This window comes from Schistocerca serialis, chromosome 1, assembly GCF_023864345.2.
Source record: "Schistocerca serialis cubense isolate TAMUIC-IGC-003099 chromosome 1, iqSchSeri2.2, whole genome shotgun sequence".
Classification (NCBI taxonomy): domain Eukaryota; kingdom Metazoa; phylum Arthropoda; class Insecta; order Orthoptera; family Acrididae; genus Schistocerca; species Schistocerca serialis.
In genome coordinates, this window is record NC_064638.1 from 767,513,502 (window position 1) to 767,531,079 (window position 17,578).

The following is a 17,578-nucleotide window of genomic DNA, read 5'->3' on the forward strand; positions in this document are numbered from 1 at the left end:
TGAATGCAAATGTAGGCATGAGAACTTTTTAATGCCTATATTCCTAAATGTATGGTTCACAATCAAAGAGCCATCCACACTGTTGATAACAGAGTAACTGTTGATTAAATTAAATCTATTACACTATCATCTGAGCTTGTTATCAACATCAAATGATTTATCAAAGTGGTGCCAAATAAACAAACCCAAGTTACTGCACTTGAGGACTGCTTGGTGATACTTTATTCTGAATATTTAGTTGTCAGAGGATGCAGATGCAAGCCAGGTGTCCTAAATGTGATGGTTCCCAGCCAGTTGAGCCTTTTAACAGTCTTTAGTTAGACGTGTCACTTGCAACGGTGGTAATTTCATGTGAGATAGGTCACATGTACAGTGTCATAGAACGGGAATAGATTAGGATTTAAGTGTTATTCACAAAACCTCATTGCAAGGAGATCTAAATATGGCAGATTATTTGTGTGTTTTTCCTAAATAATCAAAAACAATTGTATTTAATATCAACATCTAGGACTGTATGGTTATAATCTGTTATCAATGATTGTATACTCCGTATATACCTTTAAAAATTTGTTTTTTCTATCAATGCACCATTGAAATAATATGATACTGGCTGCAAGGTGTGTGCACATAGTGACAGTAAAAAAATTTCAGTAATAAAATAAAAGTATATTTACAAGAAGCATTATACCAAAAAATATTTCAATGCCAACTGAAACAGCTACTGCAATGTCCAATGCCAAAATCTAAGATCATTCATTTCTTATAACTCATATCAAAATTTAATGCAAATGCTGCTGCTGCTGCAGCAGCAATAATAATATTTACCACCACTACCACACCCCTCCCCCTAATGGCAGCACTACTAGTATTTTAGTTGTTGTCATTTTCTTTAACAATAAGCTACAACAGCTTTTTATTTCTATGTTAATATTAAAAGTTGATTACAAACAACAAACTGAGACTTGCATAACTGCACAATTACAATACAAAACTTGCACATTATTTACTTACTTGAGAATTTCCACAATTTTATCCTATGTGAACTGTTACTGACTAAAGTACCGTGTCCTTCTGGAGACACAGGATGAAATGTTTGGTTTTTAGATGCACTAATTTCCTCTTTTAACAACAATGTATCTGGTGAAGAAGAAAGTTCATGTCTTCTAGCAGGCCATTCTTTTGAAAGTGAAATATGGGATACAACTTCATTATGATTAACATGGTCAAAATGTGATATTCCTTGGTCCTGGTATAGCAAAATGTTTCTCTGTTTCACCTCTGACACTGAATTATGATTTTCCTCAATATGTTGAGCTTTTACATCTTCTTGAGACCCTTTTCCTCTTTCCAGGATCTCATCAATAACTGCCTCAATTTTATGTCTCGCTTCTAACGAAGCTTCACAGGCTTTTTCTGCAATTGAATCATCTTTCACAGAAAATTCGCCAACTTTTTTCTTGGCTTTCTTAGCTTCTTTTAATGAGTCTTTGGATTCTTTCAGTGAGTTTTCACTATCCCTCTTCTCAGCATCAATTAAAGCCTGTATTCTGTGTCTTCTTTGTTTCTCCTTCTTCTTAATATAACTGAACATAGTTGCACTACTTGTTCAGCCAGTAATGTCAACACAGAATAATAGCTGTTGACATGAAACACGACAGACAACTAATATACGGTAACTTTAGCTCCCAATCTTTAACTCCGTGAGAGTTTTATTTGAAGTATGAGATAATGTTATCTGCACAAACAAATGCAGCATATCACACTTCCCAAGAAAATGGTACACAAATGATTCACTATTCCAAAGAATGTCAGACCTAACAGTATCTACAACCATACCTTGACTATGATCACCTATCGACTCTGGTGGTGTTGGGTAGAATGTCCCCTTATCTACTTCATCATCCTTCTTTCTGCTGATAGCCTGTAACAGATAAAACAAAAACAGATAAGCATGAAAACAAATACATTGTGTCACTTACATATCAGTTTAGTTGCCAGCATTGAATACTTGTGCTATCTTCTTTCACCAACTTCAGCTTGAAAGGTATTTAAATTTTTATGAATACAGTCCTCTGAAAAACTCCCTAGGATGAATATTCTAATGCAAACGTGTTTACACACACACACACACACACACACACACACACACACACACACACACACACACACACACACAGACACACAGAGAGAGAGAGAGAGAGAGAGAGAGAGAGAGAGAGAGAGAGAGAGAGAGAGAGTGGGGGGGGGGCAGTAAAAATAACAAAGAACTTGATATTTTATATAACAGTAAAATCTTTGCCTTTTAATATGGAAATAACAGCAATTATACTTGGGTCAAAAAATATAAACAAATCTCAATTAGTCTGTAATAAAGAAGAAGTTATAGCTCCCACTGAAAGTCTCTCCCATCATCCCACTGGAACAATACAATACAGAACTACTTGAATGTAATCATTCTACAGGTGCTCCTGGAGAGAAATCTCGTCTGCCGGGACCTTATGACTCCATGTTCATCATATAGCATAAAGCTAGACAGTGTTTCCCAACTGAAAAGGTTTTGCGAGTACAAAAAATGGCTCTGAGCACTATGGGACTCAACATCTTAGGTCATAAGTCCCCTAGAACTTAGAACTACTTAAACCTAACTAACCTAAGGACATCACACACACCCATGCCCGAGGCAGGATTCGAACCTGCGACCGTAGCAGCCTCGCGGTTCCGGACTGCAGCGCCAGAACCGCACGGCCACCGCGGCCGGCGTTTTGCGAGTACAAATTACTAATTTTCTAACTTAACTACAGTGTATTTCTAAGCTGCATAATTATACCTGTAACCTGAATGTGAATTTCTAATGCTATTACTAATTCAATTTTTCTTTATTGTGAGACTTATTTGCCTGAAATGATGCAACTGTCAATCCATTGACATGGTGTATGCAATAGACTGGCAGCTAAGTTTTTAGATGATAAAACTTTCTTTTAAATCTTGTTTTGGACAAATTTCTATAAACAAAAAAGCAATTGTTAATTTGAAATTAATAGTATCTAACTTGGAACTGCTGGTAATCTTATGCCGTCACAAGGAATTTTTCACAATGCTGGAAGACACAAAACTGCAGAGAGATGGGGATGATATATTGATCTAGGAATAAAATCTCTACATACAAACAATTGCTATTTGGTGCTTGTAGGGACAGGTATCAGATAGTGAATTAAATAGTTAAGGATTAATTCTTTGGGTGATTTGGTCAGTGTTTACAACTACTACTACTACTACTACTACCACCACCACCACCAACAACAACAACAACAACCTACTGTTTACATAAAATTGCTGGTGATGTTATTAAGCCTTTACTAATTCAAGTGAAAGGAGTAAAAGTTACACTTTAAACAATATTGCTGAAAACAGTAACAAAAGTAAGAAAATGAAGAAGTAGGTTATGGAGCAACTAACAACTAGAAAGAAAATGGGAGAAAAGATGGATAGAAGAGGATGGGGAAGAATGGCGAGATTGAGGCATAAGGCAACAGGGATGAAGGATGCAGCAACCACTTTAGGACACGGAGGAGGACGAGGAAGGAAGAAGAAGAAGAAGAAGAAGAAGAAGAAGAAGCAAAAAATGGGGGAGTAGCAAGAGTAATTTATTACTTAGTACATAATACATTAACTGGATTGTAAGCAATCTATTAAAAATATTGAGCAAACATGAATTTGTTCTTCTAACTACCTGAGCAATAAGGGACGCAACTTTGCTTTGATCCAACTGGGCATTTATGCGTTTGTTCTTAAGATGATGAGGAGTGTCTCTACGATGTAACCTGTTGGGCCGCGTACTTTTATCTTCTTCCTCCACTTCGAAGCCAACATGTTTCTCATAGTCATCCTGTTCACACAAATTCTTTTATCATTTACTATAATGTATACTTGTCCTCAACAAATTTTAATGTGTGTGAAATAATGCAACATGAAGTGCAAAAATAATCTGCAACTCAATAAGCAAATAAAAGTTGTTACAGTAGGTGCAGATATATTTTGGAAAATAATGTTCTATATTCTACGTGTCGTATTTGACTTTAAACCATTTACCTCAAAAGATGTGCAGCAAATAGTTATAATGCAAATAACTGACAAAAAACAATATGGATGACTCACTGAATCACTTGCTGTAGTAGTTGTAAACATAGTGGTTGTAAAGAACACATTTATAATGCACGTTTCCCCTGCATGCAGTACAACCACCTATGAGAATTTTGAACAGTTTTACAAAAAGATGGGGGAGGCAATAACTAGAAGGACCATATCTCTACAGAATTACAATTTACATTTGGGTTTGTGTATTGAAGCAACAGGGGAAAGGGGGGGGGGGGGGGGGGAGTTGTGAGGCAGGCAACAAAGAGACTGATGCCTATCTTACTTGGTCTTCCATAAGTACTTCTTCCCCATCAGTCTCACTGTGCTCACGCAGCTCCACAGCATCACTCACAGTCACCGATTCTGGTCCTTCACTTGCACTTGGCTCTGCCTCAGAAACAGATGCAGGTGCTGTAGCTGGAGTGGGAAGAACAGACTGCACTGTTGTTCCTGGCCTCATCATTTCCTAAAAATAACATATTGACTGTGTACTTGCTGAGAATGTATGTATGTGTATGTGTATATGTGTGTGTGCGAGAGAGAGAGAGAGAGAGAGAGAGAGAGAGAGAGAGACTGAACTGAAAGAGGTTCTGCTTGTTACACAGAAACTGCAATTGTTAAGTTCATAGAAAACATATTGTTTAAATACCTTGATAATACTACACACTAAATGAAAAAATGACTGTTCCATTGAGAAGCAGCACATTGTTACCTGCAGTGACCTGTATGTGTCTCCGATTTTAGCTGTGTCATAACAGTATTTTTCTATTCCTGCTCAAGTCAATGATTACAAAATTTGCAGAATCTTAATTGCTACCTTTCATGGGCAGATAGAGCCGTGCAACCCATACTTGAGAAACACTAATATAGAACTTACAAGGCACTTAGTGTAGAAGTACAACAATGATAACTATTCACATGCTGAATGAGGAATTTCAGCACAGCAGGTTTTGTTTTCTGGTCCTTTTAATGCAGAGTGCAGAAACTGTATATTGGTAGGCGGCCACTAGTATAAACAAGAATTCAGACTGCTTGGAAAAAAAACTCTGCCTCTCTCTCGCAGTGCAACAGCCTACAACCATGATCTGCAAAACTATAACTGAAACATTGTCACAGGAATCTCTGATCCCTTCTAGTGTTGTGAGGGTTTTAATCTAAATCCATGATGGACAAGGTTTAGTCTTTTCACTCATTTCAAAATAAGAAAACAACAAACAAAACCCAGGTTTGGGGAATAGTTACTGCTCAATTCCTTGTTAAAAGTTGGCAGGGTATTGTTAACGAGGTAGCTCAGGGCCTCTCTCTAGCAGTTTTCAATGTAACTAAATTTCAAATCACCCACTACCTAAAACTGTTATGTTAGCCCACTTTAAACCAACCTCCGTGATTCAGCTAACAAACATACACACGCATTTATTTGTACTCAGATGATAGGCCCCACGACTGAGTACCAAGTTGCATTACGTGGCATGCATCTTATACAAACCATTCAACAACCAGCAATTGTCTTGGCACCAGATCATTGGGTGCACTGATACACGTCATTGATTTGTGCACTTTTCATTTTGCACTCATGTTTATACACACATTATCTTTTCTAACTGGGGTTTACTAGATGAAGTGATAAACCAGTAACCAAAAATTGGTTACATTTTCAATATTTAATTGCTGAAAATAAATCTATTTCAAACTATCTCTGGTAAAATAGTTCATCTCGATACAAATCGATATGAAACGCCACCTATTAGGTAACGTTGTGTTTTCTGTTTTGAGGCAAAATTTTCCTCTATATTCACATTAATCACAAAACGTGAACTTTTCAGGTCCCTACTTAGAACAATGACTTTTCTGGGGGATAAAAAGAAAAAAAGGGAGAAGTGTTATGCTTCTACTAGAAACAATTATACTTACACTGGTAAGGATTGCTCAGGATAACACTGTTGGAATAATATTGTTCTTTATATACAGCAATGACTATCCACAAATGTTGCATGGTAGGAAGAAATTACCTTTCTCAATGGCAGCAGCAACATACTAACAAATAAACACCATAATACCTGGTACAGAAAGAGCAAAGAAATCCTTCAAGGAAGTTTCTCACTGATAAATGTGCAATGAAAAACAACATTGAACACACAGGAAAGAAAAAGCATGAACTACATCTGCAGAGGGCTAAACACTATGAAACTAAAAACATACAATAAGACCATCCTTAAATACAAGAGTCACAGTGGATATCCCTGTGAAGCCATTCTAGTGGACTTTCAAAAGGCATACGATTCGGCAGACCCTGATCTCCACCATACGAGAACTGAACCTAGATGAGAAGTCCCCCAGACTAGCCAAGACCACTCTGAGGAACACCATGTTCAAAATCAAATTTAGAGGTGGTCTCTCTCTAGGAGTACAACCGTTTGAACAGGAGTTTCACAAGGTGTTGGCCTCTTTAATTGTGTGATGGGGAAAGGACTTTCACACAACCATTGGTAACTGCAATAAAAATTGGATACGAGGAAGATAACCTCAATGTACCTTGCCTAGCCTTCGCAGATGAGCTGGTCTCATTAGCCAACAATATACAGGAGCTTCCTCGCCAAGTACAAAGCCTCTACAGCATGCAGCTAAGATCAATTTGAAACTCAGTGTACAAAAGACTGAATTAATTACTAACATAAAAGAAGCCCTGTCTGCAATTCCACTGGAAGGCACCACCATTCGTAAAGTCCCAATAGTCAAGCATTTAGGACAGTTGGGTCGGCAAATGAGAGTGACAACTTGGCAAAGATATCAGATGTGCCACATTGGAGAGGGTCTACCACTTCTGCATGAACATTTATATCTCCAAGTACTTATCTAAGAATCTCAAACAATAAAATTCAACAGTAAGGTGTTTCTGAACACCTCTTGATGAGCAGGTGATCCACTCAGGAAACTAGTGATCAAGGAATGAAAAACCCTAAAAGAGAACACTAGGGTGAATAAGAGAAGAAGATAGCACTTAACACTGTCAGACAACAGTGAACTGTACCATCTCCAAGAAGAAATAATTACATCTATGAAGAAAATGTAACTGACCTTCTACGGACATTTGACCTGAGTCACTGCAGGCTCATGACTAGGATCTTCACCACGACAAGTGGAGGGGAAAGAACGGATGTATCACCAAAGGGAAATATGACCTGGAGCAACTTTAAATTCCATTAGAAACCATCATACAAGACCAGTCCAAATTCTGGCAGTTTTCTCTACAAGAGGTAATCCCAGTGTCCCTTAGTAGCGAAACAAGCACAGGAACCAACAGACCAAAGTGGACAGAGGAGAGGAAGCTTGCTCACAGGCAGAAAATGAAAGCTTTCTGGGCAAAGAAGAGACGGAAGACCCTAGTAAAGAATCAAAATAAGTCCCATGTTCATAAGTAGATCCAAATGAAAAGAAGAAGAAGGAAATTCTTAGTGGTCAGAATAAGAGTAACAACTATGCAGGTTGTCCAATCATTCTATGGGGTATTACATATTTTTATTTTTTAATTCTAATTTTTCTCTTAAATTTTCATTTGCAATGTTCAAGCACAATTCACTGCAGCCCACACAACAAATAGAATCATTACTCAAACAAAGGTTGTTTGTTCCCATGGAACATGCAACATTGTAAGTAGCCAACAGGAGCAGGGGGGAGGAAAGAAGTATCTGTTGCCTGTCATCATCTGGAGCATCAGATCCAGACTGGACTCTCCCTGTCATTGGTTTTGAGCTAGCTTCAATGTTTACAGTCTCCTCTCTCCCTGTATATTTCAAATTTTGTTGTGACACTAAAGCTATTTGCCTAACCACCATGAAGCGCTGAGGGTCCTACAGGGCAACTCGGGTATGCTCGTGTGTGTGTGTGTGTGTGTGTGTGTGTGTGTGTGTGTGTGTGTGTGTGTGTGTGTGTGTGTGGGAGGGGGGGGGGGGGGGGGTGCGCTCTCTGAGCTTTCAATTGAAGTGGAATGAATGAACAATTATGCAGAGCCCTAAAAAGATTGACTAAAATAGTAATTGGATTCATTACAAACACTTGTTTAAAGAAAGGAACAATGGAAAGTCGACAATGGAACAACAACAATATAGAAAGGGTAGTGCAGTAACTCAATGGTTATCTACCACCCACAGCAGGCACAATTGAGGTCACCGTGGCAAGTTTCTGCACATTAACATTCAAACGGCACACCCGCAACTATGCGAGGCAGCCACAAGTGGCATCCCAGTCACCGACTGTGATCGTCAGGTCCACTGTGCACGTACAGCACAACACCAGTGGCTCCTGATGTGGATAGCACCTTCATAAGGGCATGCATGGGTCTCTGGGTCCTCAGTTACTCAATGTATTCGAGCCGTCTAACCTACCTTCACTGTATTTTTGTTGATGTGATTCCACAACTCAATAAACTGTATCTCTTTTACAGATATGGGTTTCCTTTGTTCCTAATTAGAAGACAAGAGGTGAAGTCAAGAATCGAATTTTCATGTGGTTTCAGATTCTGTGGTTTTTTTGCACTCGGTTCTTCAACACATGCTTTACTCCAGTAGTAGGCACAAATGGCCTTGTTGGAATGGTTGTTGGCTATGGTTGACAAAGGCTCAGCCACCGGCAGCTGGAATGTTTATGAGAAGCAGCTTCACTAACATCTTGTGGCACTATCGGTGGTCACATGGAGGTCTGTAAGGCTCTTTTCTTACTGTGGTTACCCTCTCGTATGTATCACTTATTGTGCCTGTCACATCCTCTGCAAGAACCAGTGTTGCTTTCTTTTGACAATATGTGTAGTTTGCTGTTCTCTTTTCACCATAAGCGCATGCATGTTGTCACTGCACACGACAAATTCTGCCAATGTCTCAAACATCTACTGCAAATGTATCAAGCTCAGGTGGCCAAGTTTCACGTAAAAAGGCAATGTCAGTAAAGGTGGACAAACGAGTGTACCTACTACGCAGATGTAAAAATACATAAAAGGAATAGATCTACTTACATTTGTTTGTCTACCTCGAATGACATTGCCTTTTGATACACTCCTTTCATATTTTGGGTAAATTATGACAGAGATAATTATATGTATCTAGATCTGTAGCACATTTCTGGATACTCAGCTCATAACTTTTGCCCTCATAAGTGGCTTTTATATCATCCACACCACAATCCTGTGTTTAATACATGACAAGTAGATTCATTCTTCACTTCTGGTCCACTTGGCCAGTTTGTTTATCTGAACACATCACATCACCTTCTGTCCTACCCTGCATAAGGGCTTTCCACTTCTCGATAACGTTGGTTACACCTTGTTCCATATGATATTTTGACACTTCCTACACAGAGGGAATTTGTCACAGTTTGGTTCACAGGTAGTACCTTATGAATCTGTGATTGATATATTATTTTGAAGTAACATTAAATTTGTGCCAACACATAAATAATTTACCTTCCTATAGTACTCATCAATATACAACTGTGACGGTTTTGCTTCAACTCATTAACAGGCATTGGCATTACATTTTAATTGTTTGTCAATATGTGACACTGTAGTTATCTAGGAACAACATGTAATTTTGACCTCCAATTAGTAGGTTCACTTTACTACTATACAGCACAAGTATACTGTGTTCCCTAGTTTATATTCATACAGTGCACAACTGTTCTCTCATTTTATTTCTTAGTTTAACATTAACTTTGAAGTTACACATTGTACAGTTTGGTTTTTGTTAAATGTTTACCACATATTACCACTGTATTTAATCCGTCTCTTAAATGTCATATGTGCCACTTCTACACTTAAGAAAACCTTCATGTGTTCTTGAATGCTGCAAAATTTTATTTTATTTCATTTCCAATCTTAAGCCTGCTCAATCTGTTGGTGTACACAACAGACAAAGCCACTCATCATCTCCAACATTGGGTTCTGTTCTTGCCCTGGTACAACCATGAGATCCATTACCATCCCAGGCCGCAGCATGCAAATGCAGATGCCCTGACCCCTCCTGTGACCACCAGCAGGAATTCCATTGATTTCAATAGGACACAGAGGTGAGGCACATGCGATGGCTTCCCCATCACAAATTCTCGTATTACCTCTGCTGTGGTGGCGAGTCCATTAGCATGATACAACATTGGTTGCCCGACCATCTGCTAGGCCAGGCATTGGACCCACTTCAGAGCTTTTATGTGTTGTTTCATCACTTCTCCCTCTTGGAATGGCTTTATTCTCCTGTCAGCAGAAGGGTTTACTTCCCACATTGTGGTTCCAATGGCTCTGCAGTGAGAGTTTCTCCGCACATAACTGTTGCACACCACCAGGTGCTTTGGCCAGGCATAGACTGGCAGGTGGAACACCTTGTCACAGCCTGCTTTAAATGTTTGCACGCTCGTTTCACACCACGGTCCTCAGTATGTGGTGTGATCTTTCCAAGATGTTTGTACTCACAATGCTTTTCACCATGTCATAGCACCTCTCTTCCGACTGAAATTGAATGGCAAGGTGGAACACCTTGTCTGAACACTTAAGAGACAGATGTGGAAGAACACAGAAGATTTCCATTTTATTTAAGTTCATATATAATGACGACAAGAATTCTACTGAGCTCCTGTGAGTCTGTCAGCTGCAGATGCTACACAACCTCTTGCTGAAAGCATGTATCCCCCAGTGCCGCCAGTTCTGTTTACACAGGGCTGGTTATGCCCACCTACACCAGCAGTCAGGACTTCTTCAGTTCCAATGGTGGGTTTGCTTCCTGTGGAAGGTGTTGGCACCTTGCATTGCGATGAGCACACACTGCTGTCAGTGGGGATGGAAGCTAGGTCTCCATCACAAGTCTGTCCTCTCCATTCCACCATTGTCGTTGCTCATGCTGACATACCTCATCATGGACTCCGACATCTAATGGCTCCCACACCTCTGTTGCTGGGCCTGTCTACCGGTCACCCTGGGGACCAGGGGTGGAAGTGGTGCCCTTGTCCCACTCACTTTAATCTATATTACATTGGTTTGAGTGTATCAGGAGCTTCTCTTGCCTTTGGCTGCCACTCCCACACCGCCAAGGACGCCCGGGATGTCTCTTCAGTCACAGCTATCTGGACAGCCATGCCCGGTCCCTTCCCACTCCTCCACCTCCCTCCCTCCTCCACCTTCCTCCCCCCCTCCTCAATCCTTGCCCCCCCCCCCCCCTCTCCCCCATTCCCAATCCCGATGTTGCACCTAGCAGCCCTATCCTGTCCCCACCACGTCCCTGCACACTCCCACAGGCAGCATTAGCAGTTTCCCCCACCCCTCACGTCTGCTACCCCTCCTCTTCCTTATCCCCAGTACCCACCCAAGCTAGATTGCTGCTCAGCCTTAGAGCTTGGAGACAGTGGTCATGTGTTTGAGTTGTTGTGTGAATGTGCATATGTTTTCTAGTTTTAATGAAGGACACAGTCTGAAAGCTGAAAATTCTAGCATTCTTTTCCACTGTGACTGGCTGCAGCTCAATGCCTACTCTATGTGGTTAGTAGCAGTCTACCCTTTCCATTCTGTCGTTTAAGATATGGGTATTCAATTGCACCATGTGAGTATGTTTCTCAACATTTATTCATGTTAAGTACAAACATAGTTATTATTACATTAACAGCTTTAGCTACAATCGCAGAACTAGAAGTCTTCAAAGTACACTTGCTGACAAAATAATTATGTAATTGTACTGCACAACAAATAGACCAGAGAGATTAAAGAGCTCAAACTAAAACTGAAATATTTAGAAGGCAGTTAAAGTGTATGTCTCAAATAATGCATCAATATAATGGAAAGGATAGTTATTACTCTTCATACAGCGGAGATGCCAATTCACAGAAAGGCATAACCAAAAGACTGTCTGAAGTTAGCTTTCAGCCAACAAGGCCTCTGTTGAACACACACACACACACACACACACACACACACACACACACACACGACCACAGTCTCTGACAGCTGGCACCACACTGCAAGCAGCAGCACATTATAGAAGAGGCAACTGAGTGGAGGTAAGGAAGAGGCTGGGATGGGGAAGGGAGTGAGAGCAGGATAGGGGTTGTGGTTGGCAAAGTGCTGCTGGGATTGTGCAGGGATGATGTGGAAAGTAGGGTAGCTAGGTGCTGTCTTTAGGTTAGATGGAGGGCGAGAGAGAGAGAGAGAGAGAGAGAGAGAGAGAGAGAGAGAGAGAGAGAGAGAGAGTGTGTTTACAGGGTGGATTGGTGGAAAGAGAGCTGTGCAGTGCCGGAATGGAAACAGTGAAGGGGCTAGATGAATAAAGACAATGACTAATGAGGGATGAGGCCAGGAGGGTTATGGGAACATCAGATACATTGCAGCAAAAGTCCCCATTTGCACAATTCAGAAAAGTTAGTGTTGGTGGGAAGGATCCAGATGGCACAGGCTGTGGAGCGGTCACTGAAATGAAGGACGTCGTGTTGGGCAGTGTGCTCAGCAACAGGGTGATCCAGATGTTTCTTGGCCATAGACTGTCAGTGGCCATTCACGAGTACAGACAGAAAGGTGGTTGTCATGCCCACATAGAATGCAGCACTGTGGTTGCAGCTTAGCTTGTAGATCACGTGACTGGTTTCAGAGGTAGTCCTGTCTCTGATGGGATAAGCGATGCTTGTGACCGTATTGGTGTAGGTGGTGGGGGGGGGTTGCACGGAAAAGGTCTTTCATCTAGGTTTATTACAGGGATACGAGCCATGAGGCAAGGGGTTGGGAGCTGGGGTTATGTACAGATGGATGAGGATATTGTATAGATTTGGTGGGCAGCAAAATATCACTGTGGGACGGGTCGGAAGGATAGTGGGTATGACATTTCTCATTCCAGGTCCAGACAAGAGGTAGTCGAAACCCTAGCGGAGAATTTAATTCAGTTGCTCCAGTCCTAGATGGTACTGAGTTACGAGGGGAATGGCTCTCTCTGGACAGACGATGGGACTTCTGGAGGGGTTGGGTGACTAAACATAAGGCACAGGAGATCGCTTTTTGTAGAAGGTTGGTAGGGTAATTACGATATGTAAAGGCCTCGGTCAGACACACTGTATATTCCGAGAGGTACCACTAATCACTACAAATGTGATGGCCATGGATGGCTAGGCTATATGGAAGGGGTTTCTTGGTATGGAATGGGTTGCAGAAGACAAAGTGGAGGTATTGCTAGTGGTTCGTAGGTGTGATATGACAGAGGTACTTATATCGCCATCTTTGAGGTGGAGGTCAACATCGAGGAAGGTGGCCTGATGGGTTGAGCAGGACAGGTGAACCAAATGTGGGAGAAGGTGTGGAGGTTCTGGAGGAACATGGACAGGTTGCCATAACCCTCGTTCCAGATCACAAAGATGTCATCGATGAATCTTAACCAGGTGACGGGTGGTGGGATTATGGGTGTTTAGGAAGGATTCCTCTAGATGGCCCATGAAATGGTTGGCATAGTTGTGCACCAGATTAATTTGTAGGTAACACCTTTGAAGGAGAAGTAATTATGGGCGAGGATGCAATAGGTCATAGCAAATAGGAAGGAGGTGGTTGCTCTGGAATAAATCGGGCATTGGGAAAGGTAGTGTTCAATAGAGATAAGGCTATGGGCACTGGGGATATTAGCGTAAAGGGAGGAAGCATCAATAGTGATGAGCAGGGCACTGTGTGGTAAAGGAACAAGAACTGTGGAGATTCGGTGCAGGAAATAGTACCTTTTATATAGGAGGGTAGATTGTGGGTAATAGGCTGAAGATGCTGGTCTATGAGAGCAGAGATTCTCTCAGTGAAAGCACAGTAACCAGCCACAATTGTTGCATCCTGGGTGGTTTATGGACTTCAGGAAGCACATAGATGATAAGAGTGCAGGGAGTGTTGGGGTGAGGAGAGAGATGGACTTTGGGGACAGGTTCTGGTTAGGCATAAGGATTTGAAGAGAGAATGGAGATCCTGCTGGATTTCTAGAAAGGGGCACAGAGGCAAGTTTTGTAGTGGATGAATCCGACAGCTGGTGGATTAATAACTGCTTCACAGCCTGCGCCATCTGGACCCTTCCAGCCACCACTAACTTTTCTGAATTGCAGAGGTGGGAACTCTCCAAGCAATATACCCCAGGTTCCTGTAACCCTCCTGGCCTCAACCTTTGTTAGTCATTGTCCTTACCCATCTAACCCCTTCCCTGTTCCGATTCCAGCACTACACAGCCCTCATTCCACCAATACACCCAGTGTTTTTACTTCTGTGCTTTTCCGCTGCCCCCCCCCCCCCCCCCCATCCCCGTCACACCACCCAACTGCACGTAGCTGCCCTACTCTCCACCTTGTCCCTGCATGTTCCCAGCAGCACTTTTACCATCCCTCACCCCTATCCTGTTCTCACTTGACCTCCCCATCCCAGACTCTACATCACCCCCACCCTGCTGCCTCTCCCATAATGCACTGTTTTCGCAGTCTGGCTACAGCTGCCACAGACTGTGGTCACGGGTGTGCATTTTATCTGTTTTCGACACAGGCCTTGTTGGTCCAACTAGCTTTCTGACAGTCTTTTTGTTGTGCCTTTTGGCAGCTGAGCTTCTCCACTATAAGGTGAGTAGCAACTATCCTTTTTATTAATTGTTACATTCCATCCTGGATTTTCCAAATAATGCATGGTAGACAATCATGTATTATTTATAAAGCAACAAGAATGAGTTGTTAAATATGTAAGATACTAAATAATAAAATATTTTTGTGATTCAGCAATGTAATTTCTCAGAATAATCTGGAAACCTGGGAATCTCGTGAGCTTATCTCTTGCTTCATTAAAGAAGGCTGCTGATTCGGTTAATGCTGCCAGTCAAAAATAGGAAAGTGTACAAGCACACATGTAATCTGTGATGAAGTATGTATTATTAGTGGAAAAGTTAGATTTGACATTGGTTGTTTATTTTGTTTGTATGGATACCATATTTACATAATAATTAGATGATTTTTTCCCCAAATTAGTTAGTAACAAAATACAATGTTGTCTTATATACACAGATTAAACTACTGCTATGGAGATCAACATTTTTACATTGTTTAGATACCTAAAAACAAAGATGATGTGACTTACCAAACGAAAGCGCTGGCACGTCGATAGACACACAAACAAACACAAACATACACACAAAATTCAAGCTTTCGCAACAAACTGTTGCCTCATCAGGAAAGAGGGAAGGAGAGGGAAAGACGAAAGGAAGTGGGTTTTTAAAGGAGAGGGTAAAGAGTAATTCCAATTCCGGGAGCGGAAAGACTTACCTTAGGGGGAAAAAAGGACGGGTATAACACTCGCGCACACACACACATATCCATCCACACATATACAGACACAAGCAGACATATTTCAAGACAAAGAGTTTGGGCAGAGATGTCAGTCGAGGCGGAAGTGCAGAGGCAAAGATGATGTTGAATGACAGGTGAGGTGTGAGTGGCGGCAACTTGAAATTAGCGGAGATTGAGGCCTGGTGGATAACGGGAAGAGAGGATATATTGAAGAGCAAGTTCCCATCTCCGGAGTTCGGATAGGTTGGTGTTGGTGGGAAGGCAGACAGTGTTTGTTGGTAATGAGGATCACCCTGTGGCTAAACATGCCTTGGTGCACGGCCAGCACATCTTGGCACAGTGTTACACCGTCCGGGTTATCTGGATACTTCCCACCAACACCAACCTATCCGAACTCCGGAGACGGGAACTTGCTCTTCAATATATCCTCTCTTCCCGTTACCCACCAGGCCTCAATCTCCGCTAATTTCAAGTTGCCGCCACTCACACCTCACCTGTCATTCAACATCATCTTTGCCTCTGCACTTCCGCCTCGACTGACATCTCTGCCCAAACTCTTTATCTTTAAATATGTCTGATTGTGTCTGTATATGTGTGGATGGATATGTGTGTGTGTGCGCGTGTGTATACTCGTCCTTTTTTCCCCCTAAGGTAAGTCTTTCCGTTCCCGGGATTGGAATGACTCCTTACCCTCTCCCTTAAAACCCACTTCCTTTCGTCTTTCCCTCTCCTTCCCTCTTTCCTGATGAGGCAACAGTTTGTTGCGAAAGCTTGAATTTTGTGTGAGTGTTTGTGTTTGTTTGTGTGTCTATCGACGTGCCAGCGCTTTCGTTTGGTAAGTCACATCATCTTTGTTTTTAGATATATTTTTCCCATGTGGAATGTTTCCCTCTATTAATTTTTACATTGTTTAATAGATTAATGAGGGTGTCCTCTTACATTTACAAATGAAGCTTTGGCTATTGAGGTCAACGCATATAGTGTACAGTTGGGCAAATGATACTCGCGTATGAACAAGCTCAAGATTTGCCGATACACCCAATCATTTGTTACAATATCGACCTTGCTAAAACAGTAACATGATATTTGACTGATGCTGCTAGTGCAAGGGATGTGGGAGATATTATGAACTAGTTACCACAACAATCCATTCCTTTGCTTAAAATTTGACAATTTTGTAAAAGCAGGAGGAAACATCATTAAATTTGTTCCTCTTACAAACTCTTCTTGTATTTGAACAGTTTTGCAATAGAAGTTGTGAAACATGCGTGGATACCAGTATAAACCCTTCTGCTGCTTCGTAAGTGAAGGTAACTCTCAAAGGTGAAAATGTTGCTCTTCTAAAAACATTACTTGATTCTGAACCAAGTCAATATTTTATTTGACTAAGAGAGATTGTAATGATTTACCAGGTGGGTTGCAAATGAAAAATTTTGTTGCTTTTCAAGTGTTAGGAGTGTATGTCAAAACATTACCAGCTCTTACCGTAACCAGCTTTAGGACAAGATAGTAACATTCAGATGACACACATACGAGAATTAATCCACAATTAAATGTCCAACAAATTAAATGAAGCACATTAAACTGACTGGATAGATAAAAAATCTACTCACCAAGTGGTGGCACAAGAACACACATATAAAAAGCTTTCGGAGGGTCCAATGACCCCGGCAGAAGAGTTGAAGGGGGAGGAGAGGTGAAAGAAAAGGACTGGTGAAGTTTAGGAAAAGGAGTAGAGCTCAGAAAAGTCACCCAAAACTCCATGTGAGGGAAGACTTACTAGACAGGACGAGAAGAAAAGACTTCTCATTCCATCCGGCAAGTCTCCCCTGACCCAGGGTTGTGGGCAACTTTTCTGAACTCTACCCCTTTTTCTAAACTTCCTCAGCTTCTTTCCTTCACCCTCTTCCTAACCCTTCAACTCTTCTGCCAAAAGGAGGAGTCACTGAACCCTCTGAAAGCTTCCAGCTTCCATACATAATACCTTTTAAATGTGGTTCTCCTGTGCCACTTTGTCAGTAAGCTTTCTATCTATCCAATTACATTATATTTTCAAAAATTAATTATTCTACTTTAATACATTAAACTGACAGTAATTGGTCCTGGCAGAATGAATTACAGCAGCAAGACCCATCAAGGAGTC

The 17,578-nt window shown here is 41.3% G+C and overlaps 1 protein-coding gene across 9 annotated transcripts in view; it reads right to left on the bottom strand.

Annotated features, from left to right (window-relative positions):
• The window catches only part of LOC126482432 (protein lap4), a 567,659-nt gene that overhangs the window by 221,318 nt on the left and 328,763 nt on the right, over nucleotides 1-17,578 (bottom strand). For 8 of the 9 annotated variants that reach the window (XM_050106531.1, XM_050106537.1, XM_050106529.1 and 5 more), the window contains exons 14-16: nucleotides 4,418-4,600; nucleotides 3,731-3,886; nucleotides 1,837-1,921 (exon numbers count right to left, since the gene is read on the bottom strand). In XM_050106531.1, the coding sequence (XP_049962488.1) occupies nucleotides 1,837-1,921; nucleotides 3,731-3,886; nucleotides 4,418-4,600 (424 nt within the window). The remainder of the gene's footprint in view (nucleotides 1-1,836; nucleotides 1,922-3,730; nucleotides 3,887-4,417; nucleotides 4,601-17,578) is intronic. The other variant, XM_050106532.1, reaches the window with a different exon arrangement.